Genomic DNA, 18,882 nt, shown 5'->3' with positions numbered 1-18,882 from the left:
TGAACCACCCAGGCGCCCCTCCTTCATTAACTTTTAATTCTTGAATTAACTTTTAAATCGTTTAAGAACTTCTTTTCACTTCCTTTTATTTTCTGGTCTTTCAGGTTATGACCTCTGATTTTGAGGAAATCCGGAAGTTAGTGGATATGCTGGAAGAGAGTAATCTTTCCATTTTATATCCTGTTGTTGTTATTTCAGTAAGTGATTTAATTCAGATTTAACTCCTCATCCTTAGGCTTCCTTCCTTGGGATTAAGTTTTTCTTTTTAACAAAATTTCATCCAATTGAGGAAATTTACCCAAACCCAGAAGAAACTCCTTTTACGGATTCCCGAGGTTTCTCTCTTGTTATGACTTCTATGACTTTGTTCCCTTATTACTGTAGTTATTTGTTTGAATTGACAAGTTTAGGCAAAAAATTAATCTAGCAACCAGTTTTATTTCTTTTTCTTCATTAAATTGCAAAGTATACTGCTGAATTCACTAGCTGTTTGGAGAATATGAAAGAGCTTATTAGCATGTTAGCAAAATACCATTGGAGAAAAAATACCGAGGTTAAAAAAAAAAAAAGAGGGAAAATAGCATGTGGAAGTAAATTGTCTCTTAGGTTGTATCATCTTCTCTGTCACTTGGACAGCAAAGTAGAAGGAGAAACAGATGAAAGAGAATTCCTTGGAGGTGGCCCATGAAAATTTTGGGAAGGTCTTTCCTGTGAAAGACTACAAGTACATGTTTAATACAGCGTTTTTTTGATTGGTCTATTAAACTGTACAAAAGAGGGAGATCTCAACACAACCAGGAAGGAATAAAATCAGAGACTAGCTGAGTAGAGTGTAGTCTGTGATATTTTACTGTGGGAATGGGTTCTAAATGTGACATTCTCCAATCATTTGCTTAACAATTGCCAAGTTTCTAATCTTGGGCCCATCCCAATAGAGTGGGAATTTAGAATGTAGTTCATGGTAGGTAAGATCATTAATACAAAAAGAAAATTTGTAATACAAATGAATTTAACTCTAGCATGGCAAATACATCCAAATTAGCAACTGGGGAAGACTGGTTTTACTGTCCTATTGTATGTGGGCCTATATTCTAATGGTAAGTTCCATGGATCCTGCTGATTATGGAAAATCAAGTTCCACAAGTGACTGATTTTAACAGAAGTATCAGTGCCTTCCATTGGGGGGTGTTGTGGGAAACATGAAATTTACTTAATGCTGGAAGGCTCTAAGGCTCTGTAGGGTACAGTTAGGTTAAAAGTCCTATGTATAGCCCTCTATTCCTCCCTTTGTGTTAAGTTACTTAGAAATCTCCTTCTCTCCATGTCCCCAAATAATACTCTAAAGTGTATACAGCATTATGAAGGGAGCAAATGGCTTTAAACTCGGAATTTCTCAGTTCCTTGGTCACCTTGGTTAAGTTTCCTGACATTTGCTTTCCTCATTTTAGAAATGAGGCTAATAACCCTACTTCTTAAATCATTGTAAGGATTAAGAAGAATGAATGAATACATAAATGCAAACTGAAGTTGGTATCTCTTTGGGAGGCGTGTAGTGTTTCATTTAATAAATAAATTTAAAAAAAAGCTTTAATAGCTTAGCTCCTCTTCTTTCCCATTTAGATTAGATGACTCAAAGTTCACTTCCACTGCTCTCTAATCTGAATGCTGAGTTTGAATCATACATTTTTCAACATTCTATTAGGTACTTCAGTTTGAGTACTTCATTATCATCTTACGTGTGCTGTATCAGATCTATCACAAAAACTTGTTTCCTACAAGCTGATTTCTCTTAGCAGCAGTAGTTGTGGCTGGGACTCAGGTGGGAATCTGCCTTAGCTTTGAATTTCCTTTCTACCTTTTTCCTCTGCCTCTCACCAACAAACACACGTGTGTGCGTGGACATACACACACAGTTTTTAACTGTTCTCTTTCATTGCACGTCAACCTGTTTTTTTGTATTTTTCCATAAATATTTGAATTTAGTTTTCTGTTTATTTCTGTTGAGTTCTATTTTATGTATCCCAGTAAGTGCTAGAATTTTATTTATTTATTTATTTTTGATTCCCTGGTGTTCTGTATCAAACCAAGGAAAAAGATGGATAGTCCTCTAATTAGAGAGTAAATGTCTCCTAGAACTAGTTTGAGGATAGTATTATTATAAATCTGTATACCATAAACATTGGAAAATGTTTAAATTGGAGAGTTGTTATTACTGCATGATTAATGTTTGTTCACCCATTATTTTCTCAGTGAATAGGTAGACTCAGTGTAGGGATATGAAAGTTATTATTAAACTTAATAGTAAAATGTCAATAGAACATATCTAGAGTCTGTATCCTTAGAATGGACCAAATCACTGGAAAGGTAAAATAAAGAATGCTGTGTTCTTGGATTGAGAGGCAAGTGAATTTTTCTGGATTTTTGAATTGTCCTGTAAATGATTCAATAAAGGCTTCATCCCATTTCTTTCTGATAGTACTTTTCCCCAAATGACCACAAGGCCATTTCAGTTTTCCTATGACTTAATCTTTGGCAGATTCATTCAAATATTCCCCAAATGAATAGTTGTGTAGAAAATATCATTCTAGTTGCAAAATGAATAAGATAAAAACTTAAATTTGAGTCTAAATATCTGGGGACATAAGTTATACATGAGTAAGTAGAAAAAAAAAAAACAATGCATGTAGTGTCTGGAGACAGAAGTATGAGTACACATGAAGATATAGATCCATATGTATGTAACTGGAAAGATGTTACTATAGGCAGGTCATACCAGTCTAGAATGGTATGGGTATTTTACTTTTATCTGAATTACTTTGCTAGAAGATTAAATTATGTCTTTTTATTTTTTTTTTTAAATAAGGCTTTTAAACATTTCTAAAATCTCAGAAGAGTTGCCAAAGAATTTGCTTATTTCCTTCCCTGAACAGGCAGGTTTTATTCACCAGAAAATAAATCTAAAATGACTTCAGGGTCATAGAAAAATAAATCCATTATTGTTTTGGAATTAGGTGATTCCGTAGTTATTGAATGCATGTATTGTAAATGTTTAAAACCCTATTTTGTCTAGGCTGAAATGTAGTACAGTGGTCCTTTTTTTCCTATGTGAGGGTTTATCAGCTTCCAATTTGAGTCCATCTGAAGAGAGGAAGACTTGGGAATCACCCAGTGGCAAAGTAAAATTGTGGTTGATGAGGTGTTAGGATTTTTTTCAACTGAGAGACTAGTTAAGGTGGTCATTTGCAATGTTACCATGATTCACTCTACAAGGGCAAACTTTCAGAGGAAATGGGGCTGACGTTAAGCTGGGACATGTTGTTTGGCAAAAGTAATAAATGGTCAGTTTTTGTTTGTTTGTGTTTTAAATTTTTTTTTAAATTTATTTTTGAGAGAGAGCAAGAGGATGGGGAAGGGCGCAGAGGGAGAGAGAGAGAATCGCAGCAGGCTCAGACTATCAACACAGAGCCCCATGTGGGGCTTGAACTCAGGAACCATGAGATCATGACCTGAGCTGAAAATAAGATGAGATGCTTAACTGTCTGAGCCACCCAGGTGCCCCAACACTTGATCAGGTTTTAAGTGTTGGAAATTGGTGTCTGGTCTGCCATGCTGGTGAAACTCACATTGTCTTAAATTTTCAAGGAGATGTAGAAAAATATTTTGGAATTTGCTATTAAATGTTATTTGGTAGTCATTTAAGTGGTACATCGGACCTTCAACCTCATCTGAAACTTTAATCCCTTGGAGGGAGCTAAGCACTGAAGGAATGACTGGTTAATGGTGTTAGATTCTTGGTACACAGGTGTTGTAGACTCTGGGTCTGGAGTTGCTTCTGCGTCCAGCAAGAAAGTGGGACGCAGGATTAAAATGCTAGAGATGGCTAATGTTCTGGAGAAGATAAGAGCCCCTATTAGAGGTCCTTGCACCATTTTAATTAGGATCAGAAGGCTTATAAACATGGTGATGGATGGGCACAAAGAGACAATGAAACTGTGAACATTAACTCATGGATGTGAGGGAAAGGGGTTTTTGAAGATATGCAGTGTTAGGGGTTTGGGTTAAAACAAAATCCTGGCGGTGGGTGGAAGGTTGTTTACAGCAGACATGAGGCACCAACTGTGTTTACCTAAACTGGTCTAGGGGATGAGAAAGACAGAGCAAGACACCTCAGGGTCAACAGGGCACCTTTCTTTTGCTAATCAACTCCACTTGGGGCAACTTCCCCCTGCACTGGGCTACTTCGCCCTGCAGCTGTCTATAGCCCTATTTACCTGTTTACCTAACTTGGTCCTTCCTTCCTTTTTTTTTTGAAAGCAGCTTTCTGTTGTTGTACTAAGTTGGGGGGCATTTCTGCCCTGAATACCTAATATTGTTTACCTCATATACCTTTATCCTATACTGGGGCCTTTCCCTGCCCTATCTATACGTATTTCCCTAATCTTCTTTACCCAAACTTGGGTGTGAGCATCCTATGGCTTTCTAATTCTTTATGCCTTGTTAACCCATCATTGCAAGCTCAGGGAATTCCTAAGCTTATTCACCACACACAGGTATTTAGCTAAAGTAGATTTTATTTCAGGGTGTTGATTGTCTGAAGATCAACTTCTCTCTGCCTTTATGAAGCTGAAATGGGTTAGGAAATACTGACTGTAGGAGGTTTTTGCGATCTCAGGTAAACTGACAGGAAAGATGCTACTGCCTTAAGATCTGCTTAGAAGAAGAAATAAAATTTCACCATGAAAAGTAGAAAAAACAGTTAGGACTTTATCTTAAAATAACTAAGATAATGATCAAAATAATTTTATCTGTTTAAAAAATTAGAGTGTTTGGAAGAGGCATCTTTGCTTAGTCTTGTGAACATTGCATGATAATATGCTATGACATGCTTCATTTCAAGTGGTCATTTTTATAAAAATATTTTTGGACATTTTTAATTTTGTAAAAATATCTTAATATCTTGTTCAAAATTCTCTTTGGGGTCATAATTCTTATTTTATTTCTTTTTAAGGGTTTAATTAGGCAAGTTCTCATTTGTCAGTGGTGTTGAGTAGAATTTATGGAGTTTACCAATGTTAATTTGTTCAACTTAATAAAATCCCAAATTTTGATAGTTGTAACTTAATTTTGTTGTAATCATATTAAACCATTAGAATTTTTAAAATTGGTTTGACCAGATGCAGACTGATACTATTGACTGTTGGGCCTACATAGATGCAGCATTAAAGTAGGCAGAGGTAGTTGAGTGGGCTCAATTTATGAGCGTTTTGTTTTTCATTGAGTCTGCATCTCTGTTAGGATGACATTTGTTAGCCTATGTAGCCTTTTAACTGTGAGCCTTTAGAAACAGGTAATCAGATAAGAAGCATGTCTTGTACTAGGAAAATTCTTCTAACTTGAAAGAAAAAAATACGTATTTAAAGAAATTTTAATGCTTGTTTATTTTTTGAGAGAGAGGGGTAAAGTGCAAGTGGGGGAGGGGCAGAGAGAGAGGGAGACACAGAATCTGAAACAGGCTCCAGGCTCTGAGCTGTCAGCACAGAGCCTGACGCAGGGCTCGAACTCAAGAACTGCGAGATCATGACCTGAGCTGAAGTGTGACGCTTAACCAACTGAGCCACCCAGATGTCTGTCTATATATATATATATATATATATATATATATATATATATATATATTTTAGAGACTGATTGGCACAAAGGAATTTTTAAAATGTACGTTCTTTCATATGTCTTTTATCAAGAAAAACCTTATAAGCATAAAAGCCCGTGTTTTCTTTTGTTAAATTGTGTAGGAGTTATGTTTTGAGAGCCCTTTTCAGAAGAGATTTCTGATGCTGTTTAATGTATCATAAATTATCAAGGAACCGTTTTTATCTTGAGTTGACTGAAATTACTGTTAGCCTTCTCTTCTTTGTAGTTTCCAGTGCGGGTGGGGGTGGGGGGTACACAGCTAGCAACTTTTTCAGATTGCAACTCTCAAGAGGATTAACTGAAAACTTTCTTTGGAATCACCTGATATTATAGCTAGCAACATGGGGCATGTTCATTTCTTTACTTTCTACTTTGATTGTGTTTTTTTTCCATTATTTAAATTATGAAAAAATATTTAGAAAAATAAAGTAATATATTAAATATATTCAAATAGTAAAAGGTGAACTCATAAAATTTGTTATGAAAATCATTCCCCCACCCCCCCCAAAAATAGGCTTTTACTTAAATAAGATGCAAAAGTGCTAAGAATCTCAATTATAGACTGAGTTCTTTGCTTGGTAATTAATGATCAGGGAACTGTTTTTTTCCAACAGTGGAGAATAAGAGTTTTGGGAAGCAAAACTTAGTTGTTTTCCAGCCAAGGTTATGTAAAACTAATTGTAAAACTTTAAAAAATTCCTTCCCAGGTGCAAAAAGCAAAAGAGAGGTTCTCATTTATTTGGATCTGGCAAGTTTTGTGCAAAACATCCGTTCCTACTATTATCAGATGATATAATGAACAGTTTATTCTTGTTTAAAGCTTACTTTTTCAATGAGTAAAGCTGTTTCATATAATAGACACCAATGAAATGTTTAATTTTTAAAAGCAGAATAAAATTGGCAAAAAACATAAGTTCAAAACTGAGAAATGAAGCAAACTCTTTTACTTGAGAAAATTTTTACCACTTCCCCACTACAAAATAAATTCACAGTATTCATCTGGATAATAGCACAAAAACTCTAATTTTTGACTATGTAGACTATAATTTTATTGGTGCTTTATGAGTGTTAGGAATCTTTTCCTGAATTTAGCAAAAAACATACATTACCATATGGAATTTTAATGCTTTGAAAAATACAAATAAACCTTCAAAAGTACCTAATTTAGTTCTAGTTACCTGGAAGTAGTTTATTGACATAACAGATCAGAATATATGGTCTGTAAAATACTTCAAAATGTTTAATATTTGAACATGTTAGCAAATAAAAAAAATAGAAAACCACCATCCATTGACTCTTGATACTGTGACATCTGGGGAAACTCAGCAATGTAAATTGTTTCCAGAAGGTTCCACAGCTCACCAATGGCAGAGCTAGGAACAGAATCAATCCACTGTGTACTGTATCATATAAACTTGTTACTTTTATGCATTCATGGATGTGTTAAATAATATTGAAAAAGGTTAAAAGTATACATACACACATATATGTATTTAATATTCTTTCCCAATAAAGAACAAATGACAATTGGAAGAACATACTGATGCCTTCTTTTAAGTGCTAATGGTTTCTTTCTTTGCTTCACAAGGTATTGACTTGAGGCCTTATTGAATTTAAGTTATAAAAATCTGTGGTCCTGTTAAGTTTCTTACCAGATTCTAAACATGTCTTTGTCATCTTTTACTGAACTACTTATTCTATACATTTCCTTCTGTTAACCCTATTACTAATAGACTGACAAAATATGTGTTTAGGTCACAAGTTCTTAAAAAACAAAAGAGAGCTGGCTGTTGTAATTCTCACTGCCATCATACTGGGTTTACTTTTTACAATGTGTATATTTCACGCCCTTTATCTGTCTTTATTTTTGAATGGATATTCTCTATGTGCGCATGTGTGTGTATGTGGTTAATAGTCAAAGAAGGACCAATGGGCTTAGCACAAATCCTTCTTCTATTCCAATCTCAACCACGTTGCTTCTGTAGCCTTTTGTTTTTCCTTCAAAAAATTATGATCTTATTGTATACTGAATGTTTTCATGTTTTACTTTAGGTACACTAACGTGTTCTCTTTCATGGCTGTATATGGCCATTGTAGAAATGTGGCAGAAATGTAATCATTTCTACAAATTCTACAAATGTTTTCATTTGTTTTCTGGTAATAAACTAAGTCTGAAGTATTTCCTGCCTAAAATAATAATAAAATCTCAATCCTGGTTTTAAATTCCTTGAGAACATTTTGAAAGTTTAGTCATGAAGGGATTCATATCTAACACAAAAGTGAGGAATGATGAAGTCATTCTTGTAGGAGGTGGTGAATAGAAAGAATTGTCTGTTATTTTAAGTTTTAGAAGATCTTTGCTTATGGCTAAATAGTTACTGGAAGGTTTTTGTTGTGGGATATTAAAATTCCCTAGGATTAATTGTGACGGGCACATAACTGACGCTGTGGAGAGAAATTATTCTTATAGGACATACTAGTTTTAATTCATTCTGGTAATGAATTATGGTTATTTTCAGATAGAGTGATGTTATAATGGAATATGCAAATATAATAAATTCCAGAATACTTTTTATAAGTTTAATGAATGAATTTTTCTTGATTAAGCACAGGGTTTGAAATTGCTATTTATTTTCCTAATTTAAGCAGTTCACTGAATTTGGTCAGATGCACAAAATTGTTTATGATTTTATTTGCTAGTACTTTCCATGTAAATCAGTTTATAAAATTTAACATGAAATGCACAGGAGGCAAATAATGAAGCTAGCCTTTTTTGTTAGGCAGCTTACATTAATTTTAGGCTTAGAAAAGGCGTTGAGCAATGGATTTGATTATTTACTGTCATATCAGAAAATGTGCCTGAGGATTTCTTTTACTAGTTTTTTTTTTGTTTTTTTTTTTTTTTTTTGAATACAGGACACTATTTTAAATGGCCTTTAGCTCAATTGTGTTGTGCTATTTCTTTACAAAGATGGAACCAAATATATTTTCAGTATCATTTATTTGACAATTACATGTTATATGTGTTATATACATTGATTAAAGTTGATTTCTTCGGGCGCCTGGGTGGCTCAGTCGGTTAAGCGTCTGACTTCGGCTCAGGTCATGATCTCACAGTCCGTGAGTTCGAGCCCCGCGTCGGGCTCTGTGCTAACAGCTCAGAGCCTGGAGCCTGCTTCAGATTCTGTGTCTCCCTCTCTCTCTGACCCTCCCCCGTTCATGCTCTGTCTCTCTCTGTCTCAAAAATAAATAAACATTAAAAAAATAAATAAAAAAATAAAGTTGATTTCTTATATAGATTAAAGTCAGGCTTGGTATATTTTTATTTTACTATTCAGAAGGTTTTACTTCTTGGAGAAAATAAATTACGTTGTCATAAAGGTGGTGTTAAATAAAAGAATTGACTGTTCTTTTAAGTTTTAGGAACTCTTTGGTATGGTGAGGATGTTATCCCAAGACTGAGGTTCAAGGTACAAGGGGTAGATAGGTGTACAAATAACAAGTGTTTACTAACTTTCATGTCTCTCAGTTGTATTTCAGAGTCTTTTTTTTTAAATTTTATTTATTTATTTTGAGAGAGAAAGAGCAGAGGAGGGGCAGAGAAGGGGGGGGGGAGAGAGAGAATGCCACACTGTCAGTTTGGAGCCTGATGTGGGGCTTGAACTCAGAAAACATGAGGTCTTGATCTAGGCCCAAGTCAAGAGTTGGATTAACATCAGATTAACATCAGACTGAGCCACCCTGGTGCCTCTACTTCAGAGTCTTTATCTGGCCACAGAGTGGGATGCTCGTGTAGGAATTCAAGTGACGTCTCTTTCTAAAGATATTTTTCATACCAGACGCATACTGTCAAGGCATTTTGCTGTTGCATGACCCACTGTGAATGTGCTTTATGTACAGGTATAATAGAGCAATTCAGATTATAACAATCATGTTAATTTTGAATCAGGTGGTATAGTATTCCTGTTAGGAACCATTTTTGAGAATTGTGTATACTTTAAGCCTCATTCAAGATTTCTTTTTTTTTTTTTTTTTATTTTTTTTTCAACATTTATTTATTTTTGGGACAGAAAGAGACAGAGCATGAACGGGGGAGGGGCAGAGAGAGAGGGAGACACAGAATCGGAAACAGGCTCCAGGCTCTGAGCCATCAGCCCAGAGCCTGACGCGGGGCTCGAACTCACAGACTGCTTCTTTTTTTTTTTTTTTTTTTTTTTTTTTTTTAATTTTTTTTTTCAACATTTATTTATTTTTGGGACAGAAAGAGACAGAGCATGAACGGGGGAGGGGCAGAGAGAGAGGGAGACACAGAATCGGAAACAAAGCCTCATTCAAGATTTCTGCGTTATTGTTTGATTCTTCCTCTTGCATGTATCCATTATCTTTCTCTTTTTGTGGTAGAATTTTCATTAGGTTAAGTCTAAATCTTTTTTCAATCATTCCTTTTTTTTTTCTTTTTTGGTCTCTTTAAAACCATTGTAATATTGCATGATGAGTCTCCTTCCTATCCCACCCCTTCAAAGAATCTATCCATTCATGTCTATCCGAGGCCCTACCTTCTGAGAATGGTTAAAGTACCAGTGCATCTTTTTACCTACTCATTTTATTAAAGTTTATTTTCAGAAAGAAAGCAGCATGTCCACGCTCAAACAAGCAGGGGAGGGGCAGAGAGAGAGAGAGAGAATTCCAAGCGGGCCCTGAGCTGTCAGAGCAGAGTCGGATAGGGGGCTGGATCCCACGAACCATGAGATCATGACCAGAGCTGAAATAAAGGGCTGAATGCTTAACTAACTGAGCTACCCAGGCGCCCCTACCTATTCATTTTAAACTCATTTTAGGCGCCATGTACTTTGCTCTTCACAGTGAACTATCCCATTCTCTTTATTACCTAACTGATGACTTAATGTCAATAAATAGAACATATGTTGAACATCTGCGTGACAAGCATTTTGACATACACATATGCTATTTAATAATTTAGTTTTTTTTTAAACTGCATCTTTAGAAGAGTATTTCAGATGATTTTATCTTGTTAAGTAAGGAAATAATTTTATTTATATATTTTCTTTTGAAGATGAAGATTTTTTAATAACATATGCTTAAGTGAGTGGCCAGAGTTAGCTTGGGAAGTGATCCAGTGGCTGGGAGTTCATAGCATTTTGGTTACTCTTCTATTTACCATTCCAAGGTTAAGTTGTAACTAGTTCTCTTTGAAAAAGGGGTAAATAAGCCTGGAATAGAAGATCGGGAGAGATCTTAAGAATGTGAGAGGAACCTGAAATTTGGGAGACTGAACAGGTCCACATCTTTGAGGAGCAGGGAGAATAGCATTTCTTCATGGCCACTAGAAAGAGCCAGTGGATCTGAGACTGACTGAACCACACACTGGGGAATGTTGAGGATTAGGCAGGAAAAGGTCAAGGTGGGCCTCTTTTCTTAGTTTGAACTCTATGAAGCAGCACTGCTCAGTAGAAATGGATGGGATGATCAGATTTGCATTTTACATTATAATTCTGGATACAGTATGGAGAACAGATTAAAATGATCAGAGAGCTTCCTTGATGCATTTCTTGTAGTTAGGAGGCTATCACAGTTGTCTCAGAAATAATGGTGGTGGCTGCTCCTAGGGTCATTTTGGAGTGAACGGGCAGAAATTGCTGGAGTCAAGGCATATTTAAGAAGTAGAAGCACTAAGAATTTGTGCTCATTTTAATTTTTTTAATGTTTGTTTTGTTTTTGAGAGAGAGAGAGAGAGAGTCCAGCAGAGTGCATGTGGGGAAGGTTCAGAGAGAGGGAGATACAGAATCTGAAGCAGGCTCTAGGCTCTGAGCTGTCAGCACAAAGCCCATCGTGGAGCTTGAACCCATGAACTGTGAGATCATGACCTGAGCTGAAGTCAGACGCTTAACTGACCGAACCACCCAGGTGCCCCAGATTTTTGCTTCTTTAATGAGAGAGAAGAGGTAAAATCTCAAGTTTTGTATCTTGTGAAACTGAGTGAATAATATTAAGATAGCGGACATTAGAGAACAGTCTTTTTGGTTCATGAAGTTTGAGTCAGCAGATGATTACCACACATTTGTTCTCAGAGATACTTACAGAGATTTCACCCATAGTCAAAAGCTTTCTATTCATTTTTGTGTGTGTTTATGTGCAGAATCTCTTATCCTAAAGCCAACTTGGAGAGAGAAATTCCATTCCTCCACAGCTTCCTTAGTATTTGAGGTTTGTTTATTATTATTTTTTTAATGTTTGCTTTTGAGAGAGTGCACAAGCAGCAGAGGGGCAGAGACAGAGAGAGACACAGAATCTGAAGCAGGCTCCAGGCTCTGAGCTATCAGCACAGAGCCTGATGTGGGGCTTGAACCCACGGACTGCGAGATCATGACCCAAGCTGAAATTAGACACTTAACTCACTGAGCCACCCAGGTGTCCCAGACTCTTACATAGAGTTTGTCTGATGAATCGTGTTGTTTCACGAAATATTTTCTGTAGCAACATTTCATATTCAAAGAAAAATGCAACTGAAAACAAAAAAATCAAAATCTTGTTCATGGGTTGAATCATTAGCAGGCAGCAAGATGGTAAGAATATTATCATGCCTAAGTAGTGTTCCTTTAGGATAAAAATTTTTTGCCACCTAAAAATAGATTACTTCTGCAGTTTTCTGGAAAGCCTGAAGTGTTGTTTTATTGAAAGTGTAGAAGGGTGATGGAATCACTGCAAAAAACTTCTTTATGCAAACATGCTTTGGCTTGAACCCTATTTGCAATAGGTTTGTATGTGATACTTTTGTAAAGTGTGATTAAATTTTCAGGCAACAGAGGTTTTGTTTTACGGGATTTTAAACTTTATACTTAAATGCTGGAAAATTGTTATTTGGGAATGACTGGACTAGTTAAAGTTAACCTGCATGTTTCTTCTAAGTATTTGGAGTATTGTACCCGAGTATTACATCTTTGGAGAGAGAACTACAGATTTAAGTTTTTTAATTTAATATGTTCAGGGTAATGACTGATGTCTAGTTTTTTGCTAGACCAGTGATAGCTATGATCTTGTGTTTTTTGCTTTTCCCATTTCTAATAAATGGAACTCCCTCTACATTTATAATCCTCAGGCCCTCTTCTCCCCCTGCAAATGTGGCCTACTAACACTTATTATTAGTATAATTATGTTACTAGTAGTAATAACAGACACTGCTTTGAAATAATGAATCACCATTCATTTCTTTTAATATAAATGATCCCATTTAATCCCCACAGGGGTCCCAAGAGTTGAAGATCATAGATGCCATTATGCTCATTTCAAGAATAACGCTTGTGGTTCAAATGATGTTTTTTTTTTTTTTTTTTTTTTTTTTTTTTTTTTTTTTAAGGGATGTTAATACTTGGCCCTCTTTGAGTAAGAGAGAAATAGATTGTAAAAGGAGAAATGGATCTTAAAAACCACTCAATAGGACGCTCTTAATTTATAATAGATAATTCAGGTCATTTTCTGTGCCTGGACTGAGATAGATTTTTTTATATTAGGGGTTGACCAATTTTTCTTGTAATGATCGTAAATACTTTAGGCTTTGTGGGCCAATATGGTCTTTGTTACAACTGTTCAGCTGTGCTGTTCTGGTGCAAAAGTACCCATAGACCAGTGTAAAAGAATGGGTGTGGCCGTGTTTCAGTAAAATTTCACAGAAACAGGCATGTGTCTGGATTAGACACATAGACTATAGTCTCCTGGATTTGGCTCAGATTTTAAATCCTGTATGACCTTTCTGCCACCATTACTTGGTACCTTTACCTAAAATACCTCTTAGAAATTTCTGTAATAGGCATACACTCTCTGGGTCATCAAGTCTCACTATTCAAAGTGTCATTCATGTGCCAGTTCCTACATTTTTATCTCTAGGCTTTATCATTCTTCTCAGTTTTGGCAGGAATGTTCAAGCTCATGAAGTTAGCAAAAAAAAAAAAAAAAAAAAAAAAAGAAAGAATTTATCATCTTGTCTCCAAGAGCTGTCCCAACAGTCTCTTATTTCAGTTTGACCTCACCATTGCTTCTATGACAGATTTTGCTAATTGCTAATAAGGAGCTACTCTCTTTATTAAAACCTTCTAGAGGCTCTTCATCCCCTACTGGACAAAGCTTAGTCATATGATAAAGCCTTGGCCTTGTCTGGTTCTTGCTTAATTTTATTGTCTTGACTCTTACTTCCTCACCAAACAATTTGCCCTCTGGTAATACTGAACTTTTAGCCCATTGACCCTATTGCTTGGTATATATGTGTCTCCTCTGAGTTTTTTGACCTTGGACACCGTTTTTCTTGCCCGATTCTTACTGTTATTTGTGAGTGATAATATTTCTTCTTGGAGTCGTTCTTCAATCCCTCCATGCTCCGAGTTTTTCCCCCTTTCCCACCAAAGCATGTGTAGGCATTCAGAAATGTTTATTGACTTATTGACTTGAACTTGCCTTGGGATTCCTAGTCATGATGTCTCTTATTCCATCCTGTTTCAGTGTTGCCTACCACAAATGGACGCTTTGTAGTGACTTGCAGAAATTAAGGTGCGAGGTACGAGGCTAGGTACGAGGAAATACATAGAAATTGCACCTCCAGTAATAGCCATGTTCGACTGAGAATAATATTACTTCTACCTGAGGGTATTATTTACTATATAAATTTAAACTTAATAAGTTATACTATTTTGATTTATGTTATCCTTCTTAGTACAGTTAAATTTTTTCCATTATTCCTTTTAGAAGAAGAAATTTTGTTTCCCTTCAACTATAATTGTCTAACATATTTATCTTTTCAGATTTTGTGAATCATATCCTTATGCTTCATGTTAGGAAGAATACCTTATTGTGCCTATAAATGACCACTTATGTCTTAAATTACTTTATGTATTTACCCTAAATAATAGCATTAACCTTTGAAGTGTTTCTCATTCCTAAGAGGAAATCTATTTTTCTCTTACAAATTGAATTTAGGGGTAATATTCCAACATTTTTGGAGGAGGCTTACTTTTCTGTTTCAAAATAAATTCTAAGTGGATAACTACTATATTGAGAAATTTTTAAAAAGTATATTTGTGAACATTCATTTTATCTTTTAATTCACATGTACAGCATTTACTTATATATTTAATAAGAAATATTAGGTTATTTGATGAGGACTAAAGTTTGAAAGCAATGATTATGGATTATATTTGGAGGTTTCATTTCCTAGTCTATTTCTGCATTTTATTTGGATTGTGTAATACACGGATTGATCTACTAGAGAATTATAATATTAACAATTGAAGAAGGATTTTTTCTTAAAAAAATCTTCCTAAATTAAATGAATCCAGAAGCCTGAAAGTGAATAGCTTGTGTCCTTTTCACAAATATAAAATTGAACAAAAGATACCTTCACACCTGTAATACACGTTAAGGTGACAACATATGAGCAGAATGTGATATTTCACTCGTTAATGTGTGTTGCTCAGTTTGTTCTTACACCATGATGAGAGCATGTGTCACGCAGATGTTTCTTACCTCTGGCTGGCCGTTCTGTTGAACTGAGCACACATATGCTGTGAGAATGTACCTCATTGCACCATTCTATGTATATAGACTTGCAGAGGCCTGAATTTTTAAAAAATACAGTGTGTCTTTCATCTTAGGCACTGCTGTTTTCATTTCTGCAAATTTGGTGTGTGTCCTTTTTATCTCTTCTACTTTTCTACTTTTGAATATATGAGAAACAGTTATGGTAACTTTTAATATCCTAGTCTGCTACTTGGCACTTTGGTATTAGTTTGACTCCATTTCAAGTGAAGTATTTATTTCCTTCTTACGGGTATTGTCCTGCTGCTTTTTATGCCTGGACTCTTGTGTGTGTGTGTGTGTGTGTGTGTGTGTGTGTGTCTGTGTATTTAAAGTGTGCTATGTGAATTTTTAATTTTCATCTAACTTGGAAAATTTTCAGCCATAATTTTTTTTCTGTTCATTACCATACTTCTCTGGGAATACCCAATTATCTGTATAGCAGATTATTTGAAGTTGATCCATTATCTCACTACTGCTCTGTTTGTTTTTCCTTTGAGTCTTTTTTTCTGTTTGATTTTGAGTAGTTGCTATTGCTATAATTTAAATTCACGAATCTTTTGCAGTGTCTAATCTGCTGTTAATATTTCCCAGTGTATATTTTTTAAATCTCAGATGATGATATTTTCATCTTTATAATTTAGGTTCAGGTCTCTTTTACATCTTTTTTCTACTTAACCCATGCATTCTCTTCTAGAGCTTTGTGAACAAATGGAACATAATCGTAAAATTGTTTTAATGTCCTTTTTTATTCTAATAAATGTGTCACTTCTGAGTTGGTTTTGATTGATTTTTCACCTTATGGACCACGTTTTTCTGCTTTTTTGGGCATTTGATACATTTTGATTAGCTGTTAGATTTTGTGCATTTTACCTGACTCTGGTTACTGAATTTTTTTTTTAATTGTTAGAATATTTTTGAACTCTTTTTTGGGGGGATATAGTTAGAAACAGTTTGATCCTTTTAAGCGTTGCTTCTATGATTTTTAGGTCAAGCTAGTATGTTTAATGTAGGTCTAAACATTGTAATGGAGGCAAGACTCTTTTTCAGTACTCTACCTAATGCCCTATATTATGAAGTTTTCTACTCTGGCTAATGGTTACCACCATTATTCCTGACCTTGGAGGTTCATCAGGCAATGTTCTTATCTTCTCCAATAGGTTTTTGCCCAGTGTCACCTTATTTATTTATTTATTTTTTAATTCTCAAATGCGTGCAGGGATCAGTACTCTGCTGTATGTGTGAGTTAGTCTGATAGTCACCAGCCTTCTTGTACCTCTTTGCTCTTCAGTACTTTGCCCTGTGAACTCTACCCACATTTGTCTCCCCATGCTGTGAAACCCAAATATCTGCCTCTGCCTTCAGTGTGCCAGATCCTGGAAGCTGTTTTAAGGAAGAGTAGGTGGTGCAAATCTAAGGCTCATTTCATTTTTTCTCATTCCTAAGAGGTGTCCCTTGTTGTAGGTGCCTCATGTCTTAAATTTCTTTGTTTGGTTTGCATACTTTTGTCTGTTTCAACTGGTAAGGTAAATTTGGCCCATATTATTCTTTCGTAGGCAGAAACAGAAGCTGGAATTTTCTCAGTTTAAGAATTTTATTTTCATACATTGATATTCATCGCCATTTTCAGAAATATATTTTATATGTAAATAAGAAAAAGCTCAGGCTGTTTTAGGTCAGACTGTCTATTGTTTTGCATATTCCAGATGCAATTTGTTCAGAGGAGGATTTTAACTAGTAACATAACATTTAGTCAGGAAAGAAAATTCTTTTTATAACTCAAACACATAAATTAATGACCCCCCCAAATTAATAGGATTTATGATGAACAAATTAGGTGTATTTATATCACACAGGCTTCTTTTGTCCTAGCCATATGTACAGCCCATTAGTACATTGTACAAAGGTGAAATGTTTGCTATACTCTTGTATATGTATGTAATGCTTCAGGAAGTTGTGCCATAATGCAACAGTGGCCGAGTCTGTTCTTCTAGGAGAATACCGTGTGAAATCTGAAAAGAAAAAAAATATATATTTTCAAGATACATTAGGTTTTCCCACTGATTGTTTAATGTGAAGTTCCTGTGCACCTGGCTGTCTCACTTTCTCATTTGGTTAAGTGTTCAGCTTTTTTTTTTTTTTTTTTTTTTAACGTTTATTTATTTTTGAGACAGAGAGAGACAGAGAATGAACGGGGGAGGGGCAAAGAGAGAGGGAGACACAGAATCGGAAGCAGGCTCCAGGCTCTGAGCCATCAGCCCAGAGCCTGATGCGGGGCTCGAACCCACAGACCGCGAGATCGTGACCTGAGCTGAAGTCGGACGCTTAACCGACTGAGCCACCCAGGCGCCCCAAGTGTTCAGCTCTTGATTTTGGCTCAAGTCATGGTCTCACGGTTCATGAGTTCAAACCCTACATCAGGCTCTGCAGTGGCAACGCAGATCCTCCTTGGCATTCTCTGTCTCCCTCTTCCTCTGCCCCTCCCCTGATCACACTCTCTCTCAAAAATAAATAAAGCGTTTAAAAAGTGAAGTTCTGTTTTCATTACTTCTTTGATTGTTTACATAAGGATCTAAACAAAATGGGTATACAAGTATAACATTTGTCTTGACATTATAAAACTCCTTTATTTTTTAATTCTTTGAATCAACAGAAAAACTTAAACCTTTTGTATGGCTAATATTTTAACGCAAAATGCTGTTTACTGCTTTGGTTACATGGTATAATTTCTCAACCTAATAGTTTAGCTGGTATTTTAAGATTTATAGATGAGTTGTTAAACATTTGCTCTGAATTTTTATGATAGCTTATAACTTTTAATTAGCTTCTATTCATCATAATTATCCATTGAATTTCTTGGTAGCATTGATTTAAACTTGTTCCAAAATGAACTGGTTCAACAGTAAAAGCTTGTTCCTTTTTCTTTTTAGAAGTATAGTTAAAAAAATAAGGTATAGTTTATTCATTTTCATTAATAGAATCCATGTAGTTCATAAATAGTTGATGTGAGATGAAACTTTCCCTTTTTTTTTAATCCTTAAGATAAACTCTTACTCTGATCTGCTTAGTATTAATCAGTTTCGTCTGTTATTAGATCTCCCCATGATTATTTTGAAAGTAATGTTGTCTAGATACTGGGCCTAATTCCCACAATTTACTTTTCTGTACCTATAGGTAGATAATTGTACAGTATCTGTTGTGTGGTTTCAGAGAGCCTCTGGTCCACCTACCAGTTCTTTGTAACTTGATTGATAATTACCAGAACTTTGATTTTGATTGTCCTTCCTTCCACTTAGGTGGGCATTAAGCAGTGTATATTTAGATACGTACTTGAACTTCAAAAATTGACTTCTTAATCAAATAAACAAAGACTCTATTTCTCTTCGTACCACAATTCCTGACTCCCTTCTCAGGCCTTCCTGTTAACATGGGGTCTGGAATGAGACAGAAGTGTTAAATGTGGGGTTATGGAACATTCCTGATGTTGTAAAGAATATTGTGCTTGATATTAATTATTGTCCTTTAATTAATGTACCTGTCCTCAGAGACAAATGAAAAATTACATATTAAAATATAAAAAAAATGATTGGAATTCATCTGGGGCCAGGG

General features: G+C 35.3%; 1 protein-coding gene across 1 annotated transcript in view; it reads left to right on the top strand.

The window, feature by feature from the left end:
* CRPPA (CDP-L-ribitol pyrophosphorylase A) overlaps window positions 1-18,882 on the top strand; it is a 320,005-nt gene that overhangs the window by 172,018 nt on the left and 129,105 nt on the right. The window contains exon 8 of the mRNA XM_078441691.2: window positions 105-197. Within this exon, the coding sequence (XP_078297817.2) occupies window positions 105-197 (93 nt within the window). The remainder of the gene's footprint in view (window positions 1-104; window positions 198-18,882) is intronic.

The sequence above is a fragment of the Panthera onca genome, chromosome A2, assembly GCF_046562875.1.
Source record: "Panthera onca isolate mPanOnc1 chromosome A2, mPanOnc1 haplotype 2, whole genome shotgun sequence".
NCBI classification, from domain to species: Eukaryota; Metazoa; Chordata; class Mammalia; order Carnivora; family Felidae; genus Panthera; species Panthera onca.
The sequence above is the reverse complement of the archived record's forward strand: the minus strand, read 5'-3'. Positions and strand labels throughout refer to the sequence as shown.